This window comes from Mesoplodon mirus (genome assembly GCF_964341445.2).
Source record: "Mesoplodon mirus genome assembly, chromosome: 14".
Classification (NCBI taxonomy): Eukaryota; Metazoa; Chordata; class Mammalia; order Artiodactyla; family Ziphiidae; genus Mesoplodon; species Mesoplodon mirus.
This window is the reverse complement of record NC_138990.1, coordinates 62,273,196-62,296,195: the sequence shown is the minus strand read 5'-3', so window position 1 is coordinate 62,296,195 and position 23,000 is coordinate 62,273,196. Positions and strand designations below refer to the sequence as shown.

At 46.0% G+C, this 23,000-nt stretch overlaps 1 protein-coding gene across 4 annotated transcripts in view; it reads right to left on the bottom strand.

The window, feature by feature from the left end:
- PRKCE (protein kinase C epsilon) overlaps window positions 1-23,000 on the bottom strand; it is a 608,554-nt gene that overhangs the window by 281,181 nt on the left and 304,373 nt on the right. For all 4 annotated transcript variants that reach the window (XM_082641774.1, XM_082641775.1, XM_082641776.1 and 1 more), the window contains 3 exons: window positions 6,588-6,747; window positions 4,465-4,499; window positions 3,049-3,134 (listed from right to left, as the gene is read on the bottom strand). In XM_082641774.1, coding sequence (XP_082497900.1) covers window positions 3,049-3,134; window positions 4,465-4,499; window positions 6,588-6,747 — 281 coding nt within the window. The remainder of the gene's footprint in view (window positions 1-3,048; window positions 3,135-4,464; window positions 4,500-6,587; window positions 6,748-23,000) is intronic.

The window sequence follows — 23,000 nt, the reverse complement described above, 5'->3', positions numbered from 1 at the left end:
TCCCACGGCACACAGCACTCAACCTGTACCTCACATTTTGACCTGAAAGAATTGTCATTATGTGCTTTTAATGCTGCTTGAGCACCAAAGCCTAGCTAGGCAGAGTCTTTCTGCAGCCTGATGGTGGATGTGGGATTCTGTGAACACCCAAGAACCCAGCACAGCCGTGGAAACTGTAGGTCATCAGTTAGGACAAACAACCATCACGATGGAGATGGCTAACACGGAATGGTGACCACTAAGGGTGCTAAGGCGTCGGTGCTGACCACAGGCCAGGCACCACCAGCTCATTTAAACCTCACCACCACCCTATGGGGGTAGGCACGAGTTGACAAATGAGGAAATTAAGGAACAGGGAGATTAAGAGATGTGCCTGCAGGCGGGTATGTGGCAGAGCCAGGATTTGAGGCTGTGGGTCTGAATTCAGGGCCCAGGCTTTTTAACCACTATGCTGCCACTTATGATTTAAAAGGAGTAAAGAGAAGGTGGCAAGACGGAAGGGCAGAGGATGGGGGAGACAAGTCCGGGCATCTGATCTGCAGGCCTGGGTCTGCCACCAGCCCCCTGTGAGGTCTCAGGCAAGTTTCCTGACTTCTCGGGGCTTTGGATTCCTTATCCGGCAAAGAAGGATGGCACCCCCAACCCACCTAATATGACAAGATTGTGGGGTCAATGACACACTGGGGGTGGAAGAGGGGGGATACATTAACTGAAGCAAGAGGTCAGCAGGGGTCTCCCTCTGCCCTCTAAGAGACATTCTCCACCTACTGATACATCTCTAGTGGAGCAGCCACACAAACAAAATCTGCCCCTCTCAGGACAGCAGGGCACCATCACCTGAGAGCCCCTGGGCTTGAGAGAGCATCACTCTTGCTACTCCAGGCATTAGGGACAACACACAGCAGAGGAGCTGTCCTTGGCTCACTGCTGGCCGGTGAGTGAAAAACCCTCATGGGGGCGGGGGGTGAGAGCTGGGCACAGACATGAATGTGAACACAAACACCGAGGTATGTGCACACAACCCCTCAGGGTCACTCAGCTTCAGAACAACTTCCTTATCACCCGGCAACAAAGAATGGCTGGCTGATCCTGCCGCTGCACCATCACTGTACTGAGCCCTGCTTGAGGTGCCTCGGCCGTCTACTGTGCACTTACCCCAGTACCAGCATCCCAGATTTACTGAAAACAATAGTGCCCACCCCTCCATAGATTTGTAGCATAGGTGTGCCTATTTGTGAATATAAATAAACCTGTAGAGGTTCGCAGTTGATAAGATTTACGAGATTTTTTTTTTTAACTTACTGAGACTTATGAGACCCTTGAAAGCAGGAATCATGTATTCCTCTTTATTTCGTTGGGACATGGAACAATTATCTGGCATACAGGAAGTGCTCAATAAACGCTCAATAAAATGTCCATAAGAAGGCAGACAGACAGACAGCAAGCTAATCATCTTTTTCTTTCATTTACTTAAACTAATGAGGGTAACAACATACTTCGGGTTATGATCCTAGACCAGGAGCCAAGAGAGCCGGGTGACAGTGACTTGCCATTTCTACCCTGTCAGTAGAACCTCTGTAAATAATTTTGGTGCCTTGTACTGTCTGCCCTCCAGGGACATGGGACACTCAATCTAAGCCTCGTCCCTTCCTGATTTCCAGAGATGGCGTAAAATCAAAAGGAGATAAAAGATGGAAAATGCTTTGGATGTTGAGATGTCACTTGGTTGAATTCTTTTTAAGAAGCAGGCAGAAGATCTCTATAAGTGACTCCTTTTAGAAGCCAAAGTATAAACCCATTTGATTATAAACCCAGTTGATTATAAATCCACCCAAGGCCTCTCTGACTCCCAAATCTAATGGCCTATGATGATACAGTATTTATTTCTTTCACTGAGAATTAAAATCATGTCTTTGAAATCAATTGTCATGAACACAGATAACTTCTCCACTTAGATTCACACCTGTCATCTTCCCCAAAAGGTTTTTTTTTTTTTTTTTTTTTTTGCGGTACGCCGGCCTCTCACTGTTGTGGCCTCTCCCGTTGCGGAGCACAGGCTCCGGACGCGCAGGCTCAGCGGCCATGGCTCACGGGCCCAGCCGCTCCGCGGCATGTGGGATCCTCCCGGACCGGGGCACGAACCCATGTCCCCTGCATCGGCAGGCGGACTCTCAACCACTGCGCCACCAGGGAAGCCCCCCCGCAAAGGCTTTTACATCTGTTAGTGGAAACACTCTTCTCCTAATCACTCAGTTAGGAGAAACCTGGCTTCAAGTCGAATCTTCTCTCTTCCTTACCCCTAACAACTTCTCTAACAGTCAATCTAACACTAGTTTCTAAGATTAAGAGAACACAGTGGTCAAGGGCTCAGACTCCGGAACTGACTAGCTGAATTTGAACGTGGCTTTTTCACATACTGGGCTGTAAGGTTTGGGGCAAGTTAATTCGACCTCTCTATGCTCCTATTCTCTCTGTTGGAAAGTGAAGGTAATAACAACATGGATCTCCTTAAGGTTGTTATGGCTTTAAAAAGCATAAGATGAAGTGCCTAAATCAGGGCACGGCAAGTACTCAATGAATGTCAGCTATTATTACTGCAGTTCTTTCAGGCTCCTAAGTGTTTCTTAGATTTGCTAATCCCACTCCATTCCCCCATCACCTCATAAAGATAAGGTTCCTGCTTGCGTGTTGTGTCTCTTACTATTTATGAAGTGTGGGTCCCTTGACATGCCAGTGAGCCCCTTCACTGTTCCGATGAGATAATGACATAAAATAACTCACATTTTCCTTGTGGTCTTTCATTTGGGGATCACACAGCTCTTGGTATCCTATTCACACACCTAAACCCGACTCGGAGCCACACTCATTCCGTAGGCTGTACCTCATATCGGAAGACTGTGGACAACTCCCTTCATTTTTGATCAACACAATAAAGACAGCAGCAGGCCCTCAAAGAGATAAGGTTTCTCTTGGGGACCACAGAGGAGGCAGTGGAAGGTGGGGATGGCGGTGAAGAAAGCCCAGAATTTCAATGTTATAAATATTTACCTCGTCGGGAGTTTCCTGTTTCTTTAATCCAGCGCACTTCGTAATTATGAGCTCATGGCATCGCTTGTGGACCACGCAAGTGCAAACTGCAAAGAGCAAAACACAAGAGGGCTGAGCGACAAGTAGGGGCAGAAAGGTTCCAACCTGAGATTTGATTAGGTCTCTGCAGAGGAGCCGGGGTGGGGGGGCGCGCCCTTCTGTCTCTGTAGCCAAGTCTTAATGTAACGCCCTACCTGAAGCCCTTTATGCAGTCATTTCAAAGCACTCTGCCGTCAGAGCCATTAGGGTTTCCTAACTGCTCTGGAGAAGAATGGACCATTTATATCCAAAGGGCATCAGCAGTTTCCTCTAGTTCCAGGAGTATCAATCAATTTTCTTGCTTCTCTATGCCAAGTTCAGGGAACAATGGCCCAGCCGTGAAGCACTGTCTACCCAGGGAGCTGCCGCTCTGAATGTGCTCCATTCAGGCTCCCACCAGGGCTGGCTGGGGTGACAGGCAGGCCGGCCGGCAGCAGGCAAATGGATGTTTTGTGGCACAGAAGTGCTCAAGCCTCTTGATCTGGTTGTGCCCTTCTGTGCCAAACAAAAAATTTCATTTAATGTAATACTTCCCCAAGAAGTGGCCTACAGCTCCGTCTTTAGCGTCATGGGCCAGTTTGGGCAGCAGGTGGCTGCAAGTAACCTAAGAAGTGTCACGTGTGTGACTGCGTACATGTTACCCAAGACACAGTCATGTCCCACAGAAGCTACCCCAGTCCCCCAGGGGTGAGACCCAAGTCAACCAGTGGCTGGGCGAGGAGACGGGATGGTCTCCCAGCTCCAACCACAGAGAAACCTCAACATGACCTCATCACATACCCACCATCCAGTTCTGGACAACTTAACCTTGCATCTGTAGTCAGTTAACTGGGGAAAAAAACAAACCCTCCCATACTTTCCAGTGACTGTGAAATGTTTAAGAGCTAATGACGGCACTGAAGAGACAAAAAAGAGAACCAGCAAGGACCATTAGTGATACTGAATAAAACAAGCAGGCGAGGGAGCTTCTTCAGGGAGTGGGAGAGTGAGGGAGCTGACAGAACACACAGAACCCAGCTCACGACACAGGCGGCCTCTAATGGGCATCTTACTTCCGTAAGAAGAAGGTGCACCAGAAAGGCTACAAAACAAGGCTGAGACCCCTGGGACACCTGCAGATGGTGGTCCCGCACATCTGCTCCCACACAATTATGGGGGAGAGACGGCCAGGCAGGGACAAAGGAAAATCAGGGACTTGCTTTGTGGGGAGGGAGCGTAAGCATGCACAGTGTACAGAGCTCTGGATGTCACCCAACCCAGCACCTGCCTCCCACGAGCAGGGGTGATCTGGATCGACCTGTGGGCCCCAAGGATTTACTTCATACAATACCCTCTTACCTTGACATTGGTATCCCTGCTTTCCTATGACACCCCTGAAAAGAAGAATACGGCCCTTTTAAGAAGATGAATTTCAGTAGGTCAAAAGCCACACAAAGCCAGCCCATTCCCATCATTCCCGTCGCTGCCCACAGTGCACCAAGCACACTGGAGTCCACCCAGCAGTGGGGCAGTGATCTCACTCCCAGTTGCAGGGTGCCTTAAAATGACTCTCTCTGAAGGCCACTGAGGGCAGCCCTAGCTCTTGGAATGGGTGCAAGGTTTGGTCAGTGTCAGGGCTCAGTTTCCTATACAAACAACCATTCCAGGGGCCCAGCTGTGCTCTGGAAAGCCACGAAGACTCTGCTTGCTTTCCACAGGCCTCGAGGCGTCGAGTGTGTCCTTCGTCATGGATAATCGTGGAGGAGGGCTGTCGCTGGCAGGCATAGTCCCTGAGCGTTCCAGAAGCAGCCAAGGGTTATGGGGCAGTCTGTGGCCAGGACTGGGAGCTCAATCTACCACCTGAAGGTCAACATCAGCGAGTCCTTCCATGGCCAGAGCAGGGTACCCTAGGGCAGGCTTAGGGTCAGCCTGGACACAGAACAATCCAACCCACCTGGCCTGAGCCCTGTCCTCAGGGCACCATCACCAAATGGTCAGCTCCCTGCAGTGAAAGCCCAGCCCAGCCATGAAAGGAGCCAGGAGTCACTAGGGCTGCAGCTAAGGAAACCCAGAGTTCAGTGGTGCTGGCCATGGGTTAGAGAAGACCTGAGTCTCTAAGACTAAGCTTTCAGAACCTGTTCCCCCTATTCTTGACCAAAATACAGAGATGGAGGTCAGATGGTTGTCAGCCCCAGGAATGAGACATGTCTGCTGGTGGAGTGGGGCATTATTTCTGCTTCGGTCAGGTTGACTTTGCTCTAAGCTGTGTCACCTCAGATGTCCACGCCAGCCTCTATGATTAGTTCTAGAACACCATGAGGATGAGATGAGGCTTTCCTGGATACCACGGGAATCCAGGCGGTGCTCATTGCAATTCGAATGCCCTTCTTCTGGGTTCATATTGCAGTGTGGCCTTGTTCACTTTCCCCTGCAGGATCCCAGTGTGTTGGCAAACTCCACATCAGTTTCAGAGAGGCTGCCAGGAAGACTGAGCATGAGCTATTAGTCGTGCTCACCAAGGGTGGAATCAGGCCTCTGACACTTCCCAGCTGGAGGGCCGTAGAGTGGTCTCATTTCTGAGCCTCAGTACTGTTATTAGTGGAATGGGGTTCATAATACATAGCTCATAGGATGCCAGGAAGAGTTAATTAGAGATTTCCAGAGCCAAAGAGAGACCCTGGCACATGGTAGGTATTCATCAAAAGTTCCCTGCTTATCCCCAAGGCCAGTGTTCCTTATGTTTCTCCTCCTCCCCAAAAGGCCTACTACTTACCTATCTCTGCCTATCAAAATCCTAATCATCATGAAAGGAGAAATGCCACCTCCTCCAGAAGCCTTCCCTGAGCACTCCAGCCAACGCTCCTCTCTCCCTCCTCTGAAATCTTAGCATCCTATCAGCACCAGTGTTATGACAGTTACTAAGAACTGCTCTGTATTATAAATATTGGCAATCAAATATTTTAAGCTTCTTAATGGAAAATTCAAATGTATATTAAAAGAGAGAGATGAATATAGTGGACCCTCATGTACCCATCACCCAGCTCCAACAACGATCAATACACGGCCAGCCTTGTTTCATCTCTACCCCTGGCCCCTGGCCCCTCCTTCCAGCTTATTTTTTTCCTAAACAAATCTGAGACATCCTATCATTTCATCTGTAAATAATTCAGCTTGTTTCTCTAAAAGATAAGGATTTTTTTAAAAAAACAAACCACAATACCATTATTGGTTATAAAATCTTAACTCCTTAAATATGATGTATGATATGATTCTAAGTATAGAAGCACCAAGAACCATAGTTTCTTCTTTCCATCTATCCCCCCAAGCACCACTCAGCCTTCCAGAAAAGTCTTCTGTAGTCAGAAAAAGAAATAAAGCACATCAGCATTTTTTACATAAAGTTTCTAATCTCCTGACCCATTCCCCCCACCTCTCATCGCCAAGAAAGCATAACTAGAGGTTTCCAGGAAAGAGGGCCTTACCAGATAAAATCCCTGCAGTGGGAACAGTAGGTGGGCTGCCGAAGGTAGGTAGCCATGAACTTGTGGCCGTTGACCTGGTGGACCCTGCGCCTGACAGCCCCCTGCCGCTTCCTGGGCCGCATGCGCTCCCGGAACACGCGTTCTTCATTGTCTTTGGGGGCTGGGGAAGGATAAGAGCACAGGAGAAAACACAGTCTGGATTAGCGTCCCTTGAAATAACCTCCTGCAGGAGAGCTACTCCAGCCTCGGGGATATGGAGGTAGAAGGGGGCATGGGGGCAGCCTCCACTGCTAGAGGGACTCAGGGGTCTGAGGAGCCTCACTGCTCAGCTCCAGCGAGCAAGCACCACGTGATGGGAAGGCTCAGACTGTGCACTTTGCCATGACAGCTGCACTCAGCATCCATCCCAACCCCAATCCTGCTCCAGGTCTGGCCGCTCCACCCCTCTCCACACCAGCTACATGTTGCAAGGGGGCAGGGTCAGAAGGCTCAGAGTTCAAATCTCCCTGAAACTTCTGAGTAGCATGACCTTGGACTGCTGGTGTTCCTGGCCCAGAGCCTCTGCGGGCACTGTCCTCTGTCAATGGGGATAACACCAAGGGGCGTGGCCTGGAGTCAGTGGTGTGACTTCCCTCCACCCCCAGCTGCCTAATAAACCTGACTCTTCTTCCTTCTCCCTCTTACCTAGACTAGGATGATAAAGAGCCTTTCCCCAAAGGTTAAAAGGAGAGGGAAATAAAACACTATGAAAGCAGACAGTTTCCAGAAGGCTCAAGAACCACCACCATGGGCTTGAAGACCCTACTGGAGACAAAAGAGCTTCCTCATTTCTTCCTTCCCTCCCCTTGGAAGACTGTCCCAAACCTAAGAACATCCTGCAAAGGGACAACAAAAATAATAATAAAGATTGTTATGGACTGAATGTTTGTGCCACCCCTGCCCTCCCCTCCCCATTCATATGTTAAAGCCCTGAACCCCAATGTGACAGCATTTGGAGGGGGTGCCTTTGGGGGGTAATTAGGTTTAGATGCAGGCATGAGGGTGGGGCCCCCATGATGGGATTAATACCATTATAAGAAAAGGAAAAGTGGGACTTCCCTGGTGGTCCAGTGGGTAATACTCTGCACTCCCAATGCAGGGGTCCCCGTTCGATCCTTGGTCAGGGAACGAGATCCTGCATGTATGCTACAACTAAGAGTCCGCACGCCGCAACTCAGAGTCCACATGCCTCAACTAAGACCCGGTGCAGCCAAAATAAATAATAAATAAATAAATAAATAAATATTTAAAAAGGAAAAGACCTGAGCTGGCTCACTCTCTGCCATGTGAGGACACAGTGAGAAGGTGGCTGTCAACCAGCCAGGAAGAGAGTCCTCACCAGAACCCAACCATGCTGGCATCTTGATCTCGGACTTCCAGCCTCCACAACTGTGAGAAATAAATATCTGCTATCTAAGCCTCCCAGGCTATGGTATTTTGTTACGGCAGCCTGAGGAGACTAAGACAGTGATGACAATGGCTAATGTTTGTCGAGGGCTTACACTCTGGCAGGTACTATGCTAAGTGCATGACATGTGTCATCATAACAACCCCACCTGAGGGGTATTGCTATTACCCCCCTTTTGCAGGTGTGCAAGCTGAGGAATGAAGAGTTCAAGTAACCTGTTCCTGTTAATACGGCTGTCTAGTGGTGGAGCCCAGATTCTAGCCCAGAGAGGGAGACGTCAAGGTTCCACCGGCCACATGCTGCCCTGAGGGACAGCCCACTCTCCCTACAGTAAGTCCCCAGAGCTCTCACAGGGTGGCTCTCGTTAAGGAAGATCTGAGCTGCTTGTGGCTTTCCCAAGGGCAGGGGATACAGGCTATGGGTCTCCTACCAAGCTCCTGTCACTCTCGAGTATGCCCTGGAAGGTCACCTGCATGGCACAACTGAAAATGCACGGGGAAGGTTCCATGCCCCCCAAATGCCCCCTGCACCAGCCAACACCCAACACTCCAGCGTAACAGTGTCAGTCCTCAGGGGAACAAGCTTTGCTCCTCCTGGGCCTCTTTGACAATAAGGTTCCCTGCAGCAGAGGTCATGTGTGTGAGCCGAACATCTGTTTAATCCAAGGGCATCTTGTCAATCCAGAGAGGGTAGGGGTGGAGAGAAAATCAAACTGAAGGAGGAAAAAGGCAAGAACAATGGGGAACAAACGCCTAGCGTGTGCTTTTAGAGGGAAGCAGCCTGCAAGCAAACAGGCAGGGCCGTTGACTGGAGGCTGCCCTCTGCGCTCCCAGGCTGCATCCATCCTCAGCACTACCCCTGATGACCCAGATGGGGGGTCTGCCTGTGGACCTCCTGCTTCATAGCCCGCACCCTGCCTGGGTTTCCTTTTTAACCGGTGCTTATTGTTTCAAACAGGCTCTGACGCCGACTACCTCTGGGTATAGAAAGCCCACCACCTCCTACTTGGCCACAACCTAGGGGGTGAGACCCAGCTGAGCAAATCCTCACAGGAAGATCCCAGTTCTAACTAGAGACATCTACACACACACACACGCATGCAAAAATATGACAATCATCACTCAATTGTACAATTAGAGGTGACTTTCATTTCTGCTTCATACTTTTCAGTATATTTAGACTATTCTATTTTTATAAGCTGGAAAAAATGTGGTATTTAAAAAAAACCCAAATCTTTTCAATAGCCCTTACTTGCTACAAACCTGATCTACAAAAATCCAAACCCCAAAACTCAGCCCTGGGCAGCTCAGGCCAGGGGATGTGGATTCTCTTTGTACAAGGCACCCTTCAAATTCTTTCAAAGAAGGATTCACCACGGAATATATGTCAACAGTAAGCCCTAATGTGTTTAAGATGCAATTTGATTTACGAATCCCTCAGATTTGCGAGTCATTTTGATCCTGGAAATCGTGTTTTCAGTTAAAATGGTGATGAGTTCAATCTAGTCTTCTCAAGGGAGCGCTGCTATAACGGGGGTTATAGGGCTCCCTGAGGGCCTTATTTCTCAATCTTTTAGAGAAATGACCACAGCAACCAAACTGAACATTCTAAACTGTGTTTACACTGATTTAACAGATAAATGCAGCAACCAATTAATGTAATTCCATTTACTTTTGAACACCTCTTGGTGGGGTGCACTGACACCAGGGGAGAAGCTGCTTCAAGCCTGCAGAGGGTGGGGGCTGGGGGATGGGAGGGTCTTGGGTGCAGGGTAGATAGAGAGCCAAGGACAGCTCCTGCTAATGTGGGGTCTCTCTGATCTAACTTCCCCAAAGGGTTCCGTTACCCTGCCCCAAAGCATATGTGCACTGCCTTTTTTTTTTTTTTGCTGATTATTTTTTGTTGTTGTTTTGTTTTTTTTAATAATTTTTTTAAATTAGTTTCTGCTTTACAACAAAGCAAATCAGCTACACACACACACCCGTTCCCATATCCCTTTCCCCTTGTCTCCCTTTTAAAAGTCAGATTCTGCATCCAAGATGTGGGGAGACAAAAGGCTACAGGAGAGGAAGAACACAGGTAGACTTCATGCTCCAAGGAGGCCTGCACACAAAGCTGCAGGAGAAAGGGGGTGAGGCCCCTGGCTGATGAAAACACCCCCATTCCACACACCTCTGCACAGGGGGGCCATGAGGTTCCGCAGCCCCAGAGAACCTCCCTGCTGGGCCTGGAGTCACTGCTAGCAATGGATCCCTTCAGCATTTCCCACTGATGTGAAGGGTCTCTATTAACATGCAGCTTCCACGGGGAAGGGAGTAACGCACTGTGTGTGTGCGCAGGCACACTCATGCGTGGGTAAGAGAGAGTGCACGGTGCGAGGGTAAAAGATTTAAAAATACATATATATATATTTGTGTGTATAATATCAATTAACATATATATCAAATACATCATGCATAATTTATATACTATATACTTACATATAATATAGCATAATATATTAATATATGTATGCCATTAACATAATATCATTATGATATATTATATCATGACATGATTATAATACTAATTACAATATATTATTGCAAAATATGAAATACATGATAGATAGATGCACAGTTTTGCCAAACCATTTGAAGCAACACTTCACCCCTAAATACATCAGCCTTTATCTCCTAAGAACAAAGACATTCTCCTACATAATCACAGTATCAAAGTCAAGAAATTTAACATTGACATAACTATCCAATATACAGTTCATATTCAAATCTCCCTGATTGTCCCCAAAATGTCCTTTATCGTTGCTGCTGTTTTTAAAAGTTTAATCCAGGAGCTAATTGGAGTTCATGCATGGCATTTGTTGCCATGTCTCTTTAACCTCCTAATCTAGAACAATTTTCTTGACATTTTTCTTTTATGATACATTTATGAAAAATATAGGATATTGTCTTATGGAACATTCTACAACTTGGATTTGCTTGTTCCCTTTTGATTAGTTTCCAATTCAATGGCAAGCATACCATAGAGATCTATGTATCAACAAATCCAAATATATTCATCAAGGGGCTTCCCTGGTGGCACAGTGATTAAGAATCCACCTGCCAACGCAGGGGACACGGGTTTGATTCCTGGTCCGGGAAGGTCCCACATGCTGCGGAGCAACTAAGCCCATGCACCACAACTACTGAGCCTGCGCTTGAGAGCCTGCGAGCCACAACTACTGAAGCCTGCACGCCTAGAGCCTGTGCTCCACAACAAGAGAAGCCACCGCAATGAGAAGCCTGCGCACCGTAAATAGAGAAAGAGTAGCCCCTGCTCACCGTAAATAGAGAAAGCCTGCGCACAGCAACGAAGACCCAACGCAGCCAAAAATAAATAAATAAAATGAAAAAAATGTATTAAAAAACACAAAAAAACCAAATATATTCATCAAGATCTTTATCTATAGATAATGTGTAAATGACATGAACATAAAATTTATAAAAGGAGAAATATAAAATATTCACTCTTACTAGGAATTCTTAAAATGCAAAGCAGAGCAGTCTTGACATACCACTGACATACCGTTTAATGCCTAATAAAGAAACAAATTTGTTTTAAATTATCAGCTATTTGGAAGGCTGCTGTGAAACTGACTTATTCATTCACTGCTAGAGGCAATGTCACATAATATTTTCAGAAGCAATATTACAGTACATAGCAAACATCACAAACAGATTCATAACCTCTGGTTAAGCTTTAATTCCTAAGGAATTGCCAAGTCAATAATTAAACAGAAACTAAAAGCTATATACACTTATAATTTATAGATGTTCCCCATGGCATGTCTAATCGGCCATCAAATAGAAATAACTTCATTGTCTCATGTTAGGAGAATGGTCTAATGAACTATATTACATCTATAGCAATTTAAAAATGGTAGGGAAAGACTACGTAGGAACATGGGGAAACAGAAGGCACAGAAACACAACCCTACGTAAAACACATCTGCAGGTTGAAGGTAACATGAAAGTAAGAATTATGTTACATTAGGATGATGGGATTATGTATTTGTATATTTGAAAGAGTGTTCTCTAATGCTCTTTATGACTTTTAAAAGCAGTTCTTTCTGCCTAAAGCATTAGGTAATGGAAGGGTCCCTCGTGTTGCAGGAGTGGGGGGCTGCATGGCATGAATGAGGAGGAAAGGGCACCAGATGTTGGCATGGAGATCAGGAGACACAATATACATTTTATTGGCTTCCCCAGTTGCCTGTGGTTCTGAACTGCGTGAAGAGTCACCCCACCTGCCCCTACATCTGTGACTTGCTCTGAAGGATGCTCTTTGCCCTCACTGGATGCACTCAGCCGCACCCACCTGGGGCAACGTTTCATTTGCCACAGCCCATGAGGCAAAACCAATGCTGGCATTCCTCCCAGGTGGCCCTTCCTGCCCTACACAGATCCTTTGTTTTATGGCTGCATCTACCACACGGTAGAAGGGGTGACTCAAGTCAGGGAAAGGCCAACGCAAAGTTGGATAACTCTTGTGAAACTTTCTGTGGAAATGAAGATCTTGGCCGGTCAGATACAATGACAAGAATTCACAAAGGCATAAAGCTAAGCAGACACCCTATGAAGCAGCTGTGAGATCCTCAGCAATTCCAATCTCTAACAACATTCCAGGAATGTTTTCTGCTTGGTTTGATTTGCCTATAAGCTCAAACTCCTAGGCGCTTCTATACCAATAGGTATCTTACAGCCCCAGTGCTCAAAAGAATCTATGACAGGCTGCAGGCAAGTGGCAGGAGAAGCACAAAGAACCCACACCTCGCAGTTATTGTTCTGTTGATCAATTTCAGCCGGACCCTTTTCCCTGGGCTGAGACTTTTCAGTCTAGACCAGAGGGACACTCACAGACACAGGGAGAGGCAGCCCCTGGCACCAAACCCTGTGCCACCTCTTCTGGCCAGTCTGATTACTGAAGGTCTCACCGCTTCATCATCACCTCCCTCACCTCATCTTATGTCCTCTTGCGCAAAAATGAGGCTGAGCTGACAGGACTGAACACAATCCCCCACACAAGGTCATGGGCACCCTTAACCTCAGTGCTCTGGGAATGCCTTTCAGTTAAAGAATATCTAGCAGGGAATTTCTAATAGGCTAATGCTGACGAACTCCCAGATGCCAGAACTTCCTCCCTGGGTATGTGTAACAAGGACTGCCAAACCCAAGGATCAAGCTTGCCCAAGACCCTTGACCTGGGAGCCTGGACCAGTGAGAAGGAGCAATATGCATGACCGGCCACCTCTGGGCACCAGTGTCATTCCTCACTGCAGGAAGCTCACCTGCTCTTGATGTTCAGGGCACACAGGGGTCTTTTCCACAACCAAGTATGTCATGGGTGGTCTTCATTATTTTTTCTGACCTCCCTCTTTTGACCTTCTCTTTCTACCAGTATGGTTAAAATAGGTGCTGGGAGACTGGACAAATTTTGCCTTTGCCCCAGACTTGCTTTGTATCCTAGAACAAGTCATTTAACCTCTTTGGGCTTCTGTTTTCTTATCCATCAAGAAGAGCTAGTGCAACGGGTCTGCCTAAACACCAAGCTGGCACATTCTCTCCCCCCAGGTGCCAACACGGCACCTCCTTACTGAGAGGGGGTGAAAACAGGTTTTTGCCCAGCAAAACCTACCCCTGCTGGGGTCCGGCTGCCTCCAGATGGTCCACCCCTGCCACTGTGAATAAAAGAGAGAGTCGTCATGGTCTTCCCCAACCCCATCCATCAGAGGCTCTGGAGAAGCAGACTCCATCTTCAGACTTGGAGAACTCTCGGGAAGACTGGGCTGGGCAAGGAGCACTGACTCAGCTCTAGGACAAATGCAGTGAGAAATGTGACTAGTTTGAAAAAGGCTGGGAATGTCCTCGGACGGCTCGTCTTGGAACCCAAGCAAAGAGTGAATACAGTCTTCAAGGCAGGTTATTTCACAACACAAAGAAAATAACTCAGCCATCCCAGTATTTTTGTCCAAATAACTGTCAAATCTTGGATAATTCTGAAGATGAAAAATAACAGCTAGCATGTATGGGCATGTGCTATAAGCACCATTCTAGTATTATTACATATACACGAGGTATGAAAGCAACTTACATACACCCTCTAATATCTTGAGGTGGTATTCTTCTTGACTTACAAATGAAGAAACCAAGGCCCCAAGATGTTAATGACTGATTTGTTCAAGGTCACACAGCTAACAGCGAATGTCAGTTCAGGAATTCTCACCCTGGCCTATCCATTCACACCTCCCAAGGATGGCAGAATAGCCTAGATCCCTGGTACCCAACTGTGTGTATGGAAGTCTCTTCCCAGCTGCTGCCCACCCACCTCTCCACACATTCATCCTGCTCTCATCTAGAGACTTAGAAAAGAAAGCTAAAGGGGACTGATTAATTCATAACACACCCACATAGTAAAATTTAATGCAGTGGATTCAAAAAGCAGATATGCTAAGTCCACCTAGAAACAATAAGTAGAAAAAGAAAACGAGGAAACGTGTATAGTGTATATTTAAATAAAATAAGAAAGAGAAAAGGATAAATATCCTCAAAGAGCATAAGGAGAAATACACACTGAGACCTTCTGAAGGGTAAAAAACTGTACATCCTAAAAAATGTTTATTATGTGGATACTAGCTGGAAGGCAGGGCTCTGAGCACAGACTCTTGGCCACAATGGAAGGGCCATAGCCACTCTCTAAATTATTCTTCTCAAATACTTTGGATTTGGTCCTTAATAGATAAGTCTCCACTAACAAAGCAAGGAATTACCATCACAGTCCAGACAACAGTGATTATGACTGGGGTGTGGGGAGGAGCTCCTGACAGAGACTACATGGAATTTTTCCCTCTCAGTCTCTGAGGAGTTTACTTAATTTTCCCTCTCGATACATCTCTGGTTTAACTTTATGGACTTACTGTTAAAAATGCGAGATCACGGAAACAAAACAAAACTAGGTACTGAAAATCAAAGGAGCAGTGCCTTTTCATTTCATTTTCCATGAGGAAGATGGATTATAATATTTTCAAGTTGAAATAAATGCTACATGACAGCGAGTCTTAATGATTAAGTAAATATTTATGTGGCGCCGAAGACCATGTTCTACATGTTGTACTCACACAATAAAGAAAATTTCTGTTCAAAACAGGAAAGAGGAAACAGCAATTAATTCCACGAGAGAGATTAGTCTGCGCTATCTATGCCTCCCCAAAGAGCCACACAATGTGAAGCAGAAATGTCTAGGAGGAGAGGTTTGGAATTGTCTGCATGTGTTATTCTGTGCGTAATCTAATCAGAAGAGCACTGGTGGCATTTCAAGATTAGCATCTCAAATTTAATGTAAACCATTTCTTCTTTCTCATCTTTACTTTCTGAATGACCTGTTTTGTGTTCATGGCAGGGCGTATGCTCTGTCCACTTATTTAAAATAAAGCTTAAGCTAGTCTGTGCTTCGTTGGGGGGAAAAATGTGAAAAATCTGGACACTTGACAGGGTAGGGGGAGTAGCGCTAGGGGAAACTAAGGTCCAACCCAGTGGTGGCAGGACAGTGGGATGGTCACTGAGGGAGAGCACACCAGGGAGAAAGGGGGCGGGCAGCCCCCCAGTCCCACCACCCAGGCTCTGATGCAAAGCACACGGGGACATGGAGAACCAATGGAGAACAGTGATCATACTTAAGCAAGCAGGAAGTCTCCTTGCCTCCTGCCTGCCTGCATTTTTCATTCCCTCCCTTCCTCCCTCCTCCATCCATTCAACATTACACACTGCAGTCACACTGGAACTACTACATGCTTCTGGTACCCAGGAAAAGTCACTACTTGCCAGGAGAAAAACCGCAGAGCAAAACCCCTCCAGGCAGATTTGCTAAATGCTCAAAGAGCCTTCTCATCCAGGGAAATCAGCCAAGTGCAGCACCAGCCAAGGGCGGGGCCAGAGTCCTCACTGGTGCCAGTGATGGTCCTGTGATTCATATCACAGGAAACTTAGCTGCTGCTGAATTCCTGGGCACCTGAGCCCTGTGGAGCTCATGTCCATGAGGTCATGTCTGTGGTTCATGTTTCTAAAATGCTCTATTAAAAAATGCCTGTGGGAAAGCAGTGGCAGAAGTCTCAGCAGAGCATCTGTCCATTCCCAGGTGCTAGCTGGTGGTCATGGGTGGAGGGGGCGGGGCGTCAATGCCAAGTGAAGGTTGCCACCCCCCTTTTCAAATATATCACAAGTCTTTTTTTTTTTTTTTTTTTTGCGGTACGCGGACCTCTCACTGTTGTGGCCTCTCTCGTTGCGGAGCACAGGCTCCGGACGCGCAGGCTCAGCGGCCATGGCTCACAGGCCCAGCCGCTCCGCGGCATGTGGGATCCTCCCGGACCGGGGCACGAACCCGTATCCCCTGCATCGGCAGGCGGACTCTCAACCGCTGCGCCACCAGGGAAGCCCTATCACAAGCCTTTTAATGACAAGGTAGCCCAGCCAAAAAGGTTATGGGATTATTTACTGAAAAACCCACACCCATCAGTGTTGTTGCTATCAGCCGTTCGACATCATCCAGTCAGCGGCAGGCAGGATTCGGAAAGGTTCAAGTACAGTGACCTAAAAATGACACCCTCTAATGCCCAAGTAGTCCCCTTACCTCGTCATCCCAGGCTCCAGAGACCTTCTCAAAATTAACTGCCTGCACAATTTCCCAAAATACCACAATGAACTCACTCTTTATTTTCCCCAAACTCCCCTGTTTGCTAAGGCAGTTTTGTACTGTCACTAATAGTTTAAAGTTAAAATTAAAAAGAAAAACCATAGACTTTCCCAGAGAGATCTGAAGTCCTGAGCAGGGTTCCCAGGAAGTTGGCCAGATGGGTATTTATCAGGCTATCTAGGAAAGAAGAATAGTTTCAGGGAATCAGAAGATAAAAAGAAACAAACAAACAAAAATAGGCAATGAGAGACTCGTAAGACAAAGGAGATGGAGAAAGAAGATTAAAAGAAGCAAAGATGATTATTAAGTCACAAAGTCCAGGCTGGTAATTGGCCAAGTGAACCCCACACCTTTCCAGAAAGCAGATGGGTTTGTCTTAAGTCACACAATCTATTCTCCCCATCCCCTGGACCACGAAGTGAGCTCACCTTCCTTCCATTGTCCCTCCAAGTAACCCAGGTCTAGCCAGTTTCCAGGGCAGGGTGTTGGGAGGATGGACTTTCCTTGGGAAGCTTAACATAGGTGAACAAGCCCCAGGTCCTTCTACAGATACAGCCATCATGGCCATAGTGCCCGTGGAACTTGTATCTTTTCCCTTGGCTTCAAAAACCTGCTTAAATTAAACTTTTTCTGAAAAGTTTTATGTTCCATGGAGACTATGACCAGAATTCTGCATGTAGAGAGAGGGATAAGGAGGTCAAAAACAATAATGCTTTCAATAACTGAAAGCAAAGCAATCCAGAATCCAACCCTGTGCCCCTTCAAGGTGCACAGGCTCTAACTACACACACACACACACACACACACACACACACACACACACACACACGCACACACACACGCAATGTGTCCCACCCACCCGATGCTGACACCTCTTTCCAGGGAACACTGCAGTCTGGAAAAACTAATGAATTTCCAGGATTGCTTCTTAGGGCCTCAGAAACTCCTATCTCTCCATGAGATGTCTTCCAGAGAGACAGGAGAACGTTGGGGAAAGAACAGTCACTATGTGAGGAGAAAAATGTATTTCTAATAGCTCTAGAAAACAACAGAGTCATCTGCTAAATCTGGGGTCTCATATCTATAAACTCCCATACACAGAAAACGAAAAACATCAAGAACAAAAGATGGGGGTGGGGGAGGGGAAAACCTTTTTTTCTTTCCAGTTTAATGAACCTAAGAAAATATTCTGAAGCTACAGATGCTTAAGGGAGATCCAGTTAGCTTAGGTCTTAGTGCTAATGAAGTACAAATGGAGATCAAATTCCCCAAATGAGTAAGTTATCTCTGTCCAGAGGGAACTGTGGACACAGGCCCTGCCTTGAATCTCAGCAAACTTCTTGCAGATATCCGTTCTTGGTCACCAGGGCTCTGGGGAAGTAGTAGTTATGGCCAAATATTACCCAACTTCTCTCCTAAAAACCCAACTCCCATCCTATACCTTACTCCCTCAGGGCAGCCCCAGAGCTGTGTCTTTACTTACAGAAGATGGCACTGTCCTAAACTGGAAACCTGGGCCCTGAATACAGTGCGGTCACCTGCCCACCATTTCAGTAGGTCTTGGCTTAAGCATTAACTGGGACTAGACAACAAAGGTTAAGCTGCAGTTAAGGTCTCCCCGAGTCTTAAGAGTGTCAAGAATCCCTAGTGATGTTTTAGCACTGGCCCTGGCCAAAGCACATCTCTGCAGTGCTGGTGAGCCTGGCTACCCCTAATAGGTCGTGAGATGCCTAGGAGGAGAGAAGTGAAATCTACCTAGAGGAAAGCCTTGAAAAGAAACTTCATTTTCTGGGAGAAAAAAGAAAGGGTTGCATGAGAGGTATGGTGGCCAGTCTCCACAATGACCCCCAGGGATCCCTACCTCCTGGTATTAACACCTTCAATGTAGGCCCCTCCTACAATGACTAGAGATGCCCTGCTGACTCGTGTAACCAAAAAGATTTTGCAGAAATGACAGAGTGTGACTTCTGAGGCTAGGTCTTAAAAGACATTGCAGCTTCCACCTTGCTCTTCCTTGGATCACTCTTGGAAAGCCAGGTGCCATGTTCTGAGGACACGCAAACAGCCCTACGGAGAGGTCCATTCGGTGGGAAACTGGAACCTCCTGCCAGTCAACACTGACTCATAGTCAGGTGTGTGGTGTGTCAGCCATCCTGGAATCGGATCCTCCAGCCCCATTTGAGCCCTTGGTCAGCCACAGCCCCGGCCAACATCTTGACTGCACCCTCACGAGAGACCACAGGCCAGAGCCATCCAGCTAAAGCTACTCCTGAATTCCTGACCCACAGAAACTGTAAGGAATAATACCAATTTCTTATTGTCTTAAGCTACTAAATTTGGGATAATCTGTTACTCAGCAATAGATATCTAATTCAGGAGGTAATAGATAAACCAAGCAGGAGAGACTTAGGGTAAACATCAGAAGGAAAATGTTTTAACTGTGAGAACTGTTCATTCAACTCAACCAATATTTACTGAGTGCCTCCGGGATGCTAGGTACCAGGCCTTTGTGTTAGACATTTATCCTGCCTATGGGGGAGGGACAAAGGGAAATAAATACTGAGAGGAAAGATTATATTAGAACCACTATCACATGGATCTTAGTGCCTATGTAAAAGTGAGTTAGGCTGACCTGGCTCCTGAGAGCTGGGAATTTGGAGATACTGGTGTCCTGAAAACCAAACGATCCCGGTTACTTTCAGCTCCACTGTGTCAGCTTTATCCTTTAAGCTTGAGGCTTAAAGCCCTGTTAAAACACAGATCCTGTGGGAGGGCCATTATGAGTTTAGTACGAATGAATTTCAGATCCTTTTTGGGGAGGTTGTACTGGGAAGCTAGAAAAATCATGTAGAACCTGCAGGGAGAGTGGTGTTAGGAGATAAACTTTGGAAATTTTACAGTCTAAAGCAAAAGACAAAATCCATTTGTAAGCAATCTAATAATAGAAATAATAGGTGCCACTTACCGTACTGTGTGTGATTAAACTATATTTTCTCTGCTTCTTGAAAGGATCCTACAAGATCAGTATTATTCTCTCCACTATGCAAATGAGGAAACTGGGGCTAAGAAAATCTCAATAACTCACCCAAGGGTGCATCGTTATTAAGTGGTAGAGCCTGATTTTGTACCAAGGACTGTCCTGCTCCAAAGTTCACAAGTTCATGGTTTCCCCACCATGCTATACACGGTAAAGAAAATAAAACAGACATTTTTCTCCCCTTTCTTCTTATATAGAAACTGGACAAAAACACTCAAGAAAATTCAAGCATGCTGTTTCTGTTATTCTAACAGGTGGTTTATAGATTTTTTTTAAAAATGAACTTTCTTTCTCCAATGCTGTAAATGAAAAAGCTATGTGAAAAATTAATAGCAGATTGGAAGGAGAGAGACCCATTTCTTTTAAGTGAATGTAGGGCTTAATGAGAAATTCTGAAAGTTGTTTTGGAAAACAGGCGGCTGGCGAAGTAACAGAAAATGAAAATTCATAGAGACGACAGACTCTCATCACACAGCACACGTGCCAGGGAGCTCAGGGGAGTGACAGGAATACAACCAGAGCCCCTGCTTTCAGCCGATTTGTACTGCTTCCAGGCACTTCCTACAGAATTGTGAAAGGCAGGAGGAGACGTGAGGTATGATGCAGGAGCAGATATACTCATCACATAGGCAACAACCTCCTGGAACAAAAAATTTCTATCTGCTCGAGCCAAGCAAGGAAGAAAGCTTTAGGTCAAGGTGTTCCCTAAACCTGCCTCAAGCCAGCTTGCGGTCGGCAGGAACATGGGGCCACGAAGGAAAGCCTATTCTCTTTTCCACATCAGTCCCCTCTTCACTCCTGAGGCTACAAAAAAATTAGAAGTGAGAAGCTAAAATAGCAAGTGTGTGTGTGTGTGTGTGTGTGTGTGTGTGTGTGTGTGTGTGTGTAAGGTAGAAGTACTAAAATGACGATGTTACGTTATATCTTTTATTCTTTCAAATCATCTTCCTGAGAAAAAAAGACTGCAGTGTTGAAGAAGGCAAGGCATCCCTCCTTTATTCTGGAGCTGCTCTGGCCACTCTGGTGAGCAGTCTGGCCCAAATGATCTACTGGAAAGGAGAGCTCTTACTGCATCTACTGCTGAATGGGTAGAACAGGACAACAATTTTTGTTCTTGCACTAGGGAAGCTTGAGGTTTTTTTTTTAATAAGCTCGCACAATATTCTTCCCCCTTATTTGCTGCTCAAGAGGACGCCAGTTGATTTCTGGGTGAGAGCGACCTGAAACTTGACAAATCATTAACCAGAACTTCTGGTTGATTCTCAACCTATCAACCTGAAATGTACACCCATTAGACCCCCAACTTGGCTCTCTCTCATGTTGATGCCCTGTTTGAAAACCTATCTAGGTATCAGAAATGGCTTCTCACTCCTCAAGGGGACATCTCATTTCCTGTTGGAGTGTGATGGCAAGGAAGCTCAGAATAAAAGGCCAGAAGGAATGGAAAAAAGGTTCTTCTCTCTTTCAGATAAAGCCACAGTCAATGGCCATTGTCAGACAATGGCCACAGTTTCTTATCAAATCTGAATCAGAGGGATTTCCTTGGTGGTGCAGTGGTTAAGAACCCGCTTGCCAATGCAGGGGACACGGGTTCGAGCCCTGGTCTGGGAAGATCCCACATACTGCGGTGCAACTAAGCCCAGGCGCCACAACTACTGAGCCTGCGTTCTAGAGCCCACAAGCCACAACTACGGAGCCTGTGCGCCACAACTACTGAAGCCCGCACGCCTAGAGCCAGTGCTCTGCAACAAGAGAAGCCACTGCAATGAGAAGCCCATGTACTGCAACGAAGAGTAGTCCCCGCTCGCTTCAACTAGAGAAAGCCCATGTGCAGCAACAAAGACCCAAAACAGCCAAAAAAAAAAAAAAAAAAAAAACTGAATTAGAAAACAGAAGAACCCAAATTAAGTCCATTAACATAGTTCCATCACTGTTTTCTTCTAAATAACCTAAATTCACCTCCTTAAAGTCTCAAACTCCAACATGCACCAGAATTGCTTGGAGAACTTCTTGAAACATACTGCTGGACCCATCCCCAGAGTTTCTGATTCAGCAAGTTTGGGGAGGGGCTGAGAATTTCATTTCTAATAAGTTGGCAGGTGATCCTAATGCTGCTGGTCCAGGACCAAATTTTAAGAACAGTCTAGACCACATTATCCCTTATCGGAATCACCTAAAAGTGATACACTTATTTATTCAAAAGAAATTAGGGCCTTGCTTAGGATGTAGAAAAAGCTGGAAAGACCATCACTTCCACCATTACAACAAAAAATAGACAAATAAATCAGTGGACCAGAACAGAGTCCAGAGATTAGTCTACACATATAGTTTCAACTGATTTTCAATAAGGTAGAAAGGCAATTCAAAGGAGAAATTAGTCTTTTCAACAAATGATGCTGGAATAATTGAATATCCATATGCAAAAAAATAAGCAGTTTCATACCTTGCATATTGTACAAAAATTAACTCAGAATAAATGACAGAAAAAATGTGAAACCTAAAACTATAAAGCATCTGGAGAAAAATGTTGGAAAAAAATCTCTGTGACCACAAGGTTAGGCAAAGCGTTATTAGCTATGACACTAAAAGTACAATTCATAAAAGACTGATAAATTGAACATCAAGATTAATAACTACTGTTCAAAAGATAATGTTAATAGAATGAAGAGATAAGTCCCAAAATGGGGAAAATATCTGCAAAATACATAGCTGGTAAAGCAGATATCTAGAATATACAGAACTCTCGAAACCCAGTAATAAGGAAACAACCCAAATTTTAAAAAATGGGCTAGGGCCTCCCTGGTGGCGCAGTGGTTGAGAGTCCGCCTGCCGATGCAGGGGATACGGGTTCGTGCCCCGGTCTGGGAGGATCCCATATGCCGCGGAGCGGCTGGGCCCGTGAGCCATGGCCGCTGGGCCTGCGCATCCGGAGCCTGTGCTCCGCAACGGGGGAGGCCACAGCAGTGAGAGGCCCGCATACCGCAAAAAGAAGAAAAAAAAAAAAAAAAAAAAAAAAAATGGGCTAAATATATGAAAGTCAGCTCACCAAAAAAGATATATGGATGGCAATTAATCATGAAAAGATGCTGAACATCACTTTTAGGAAAATGAACATTAAAACCACAGTGAAACCACTACACTTGTTAGAATGACTAACATTAAAATAACAACAATAGTATTAACATAAAGCTTGAAAGTATCAAGT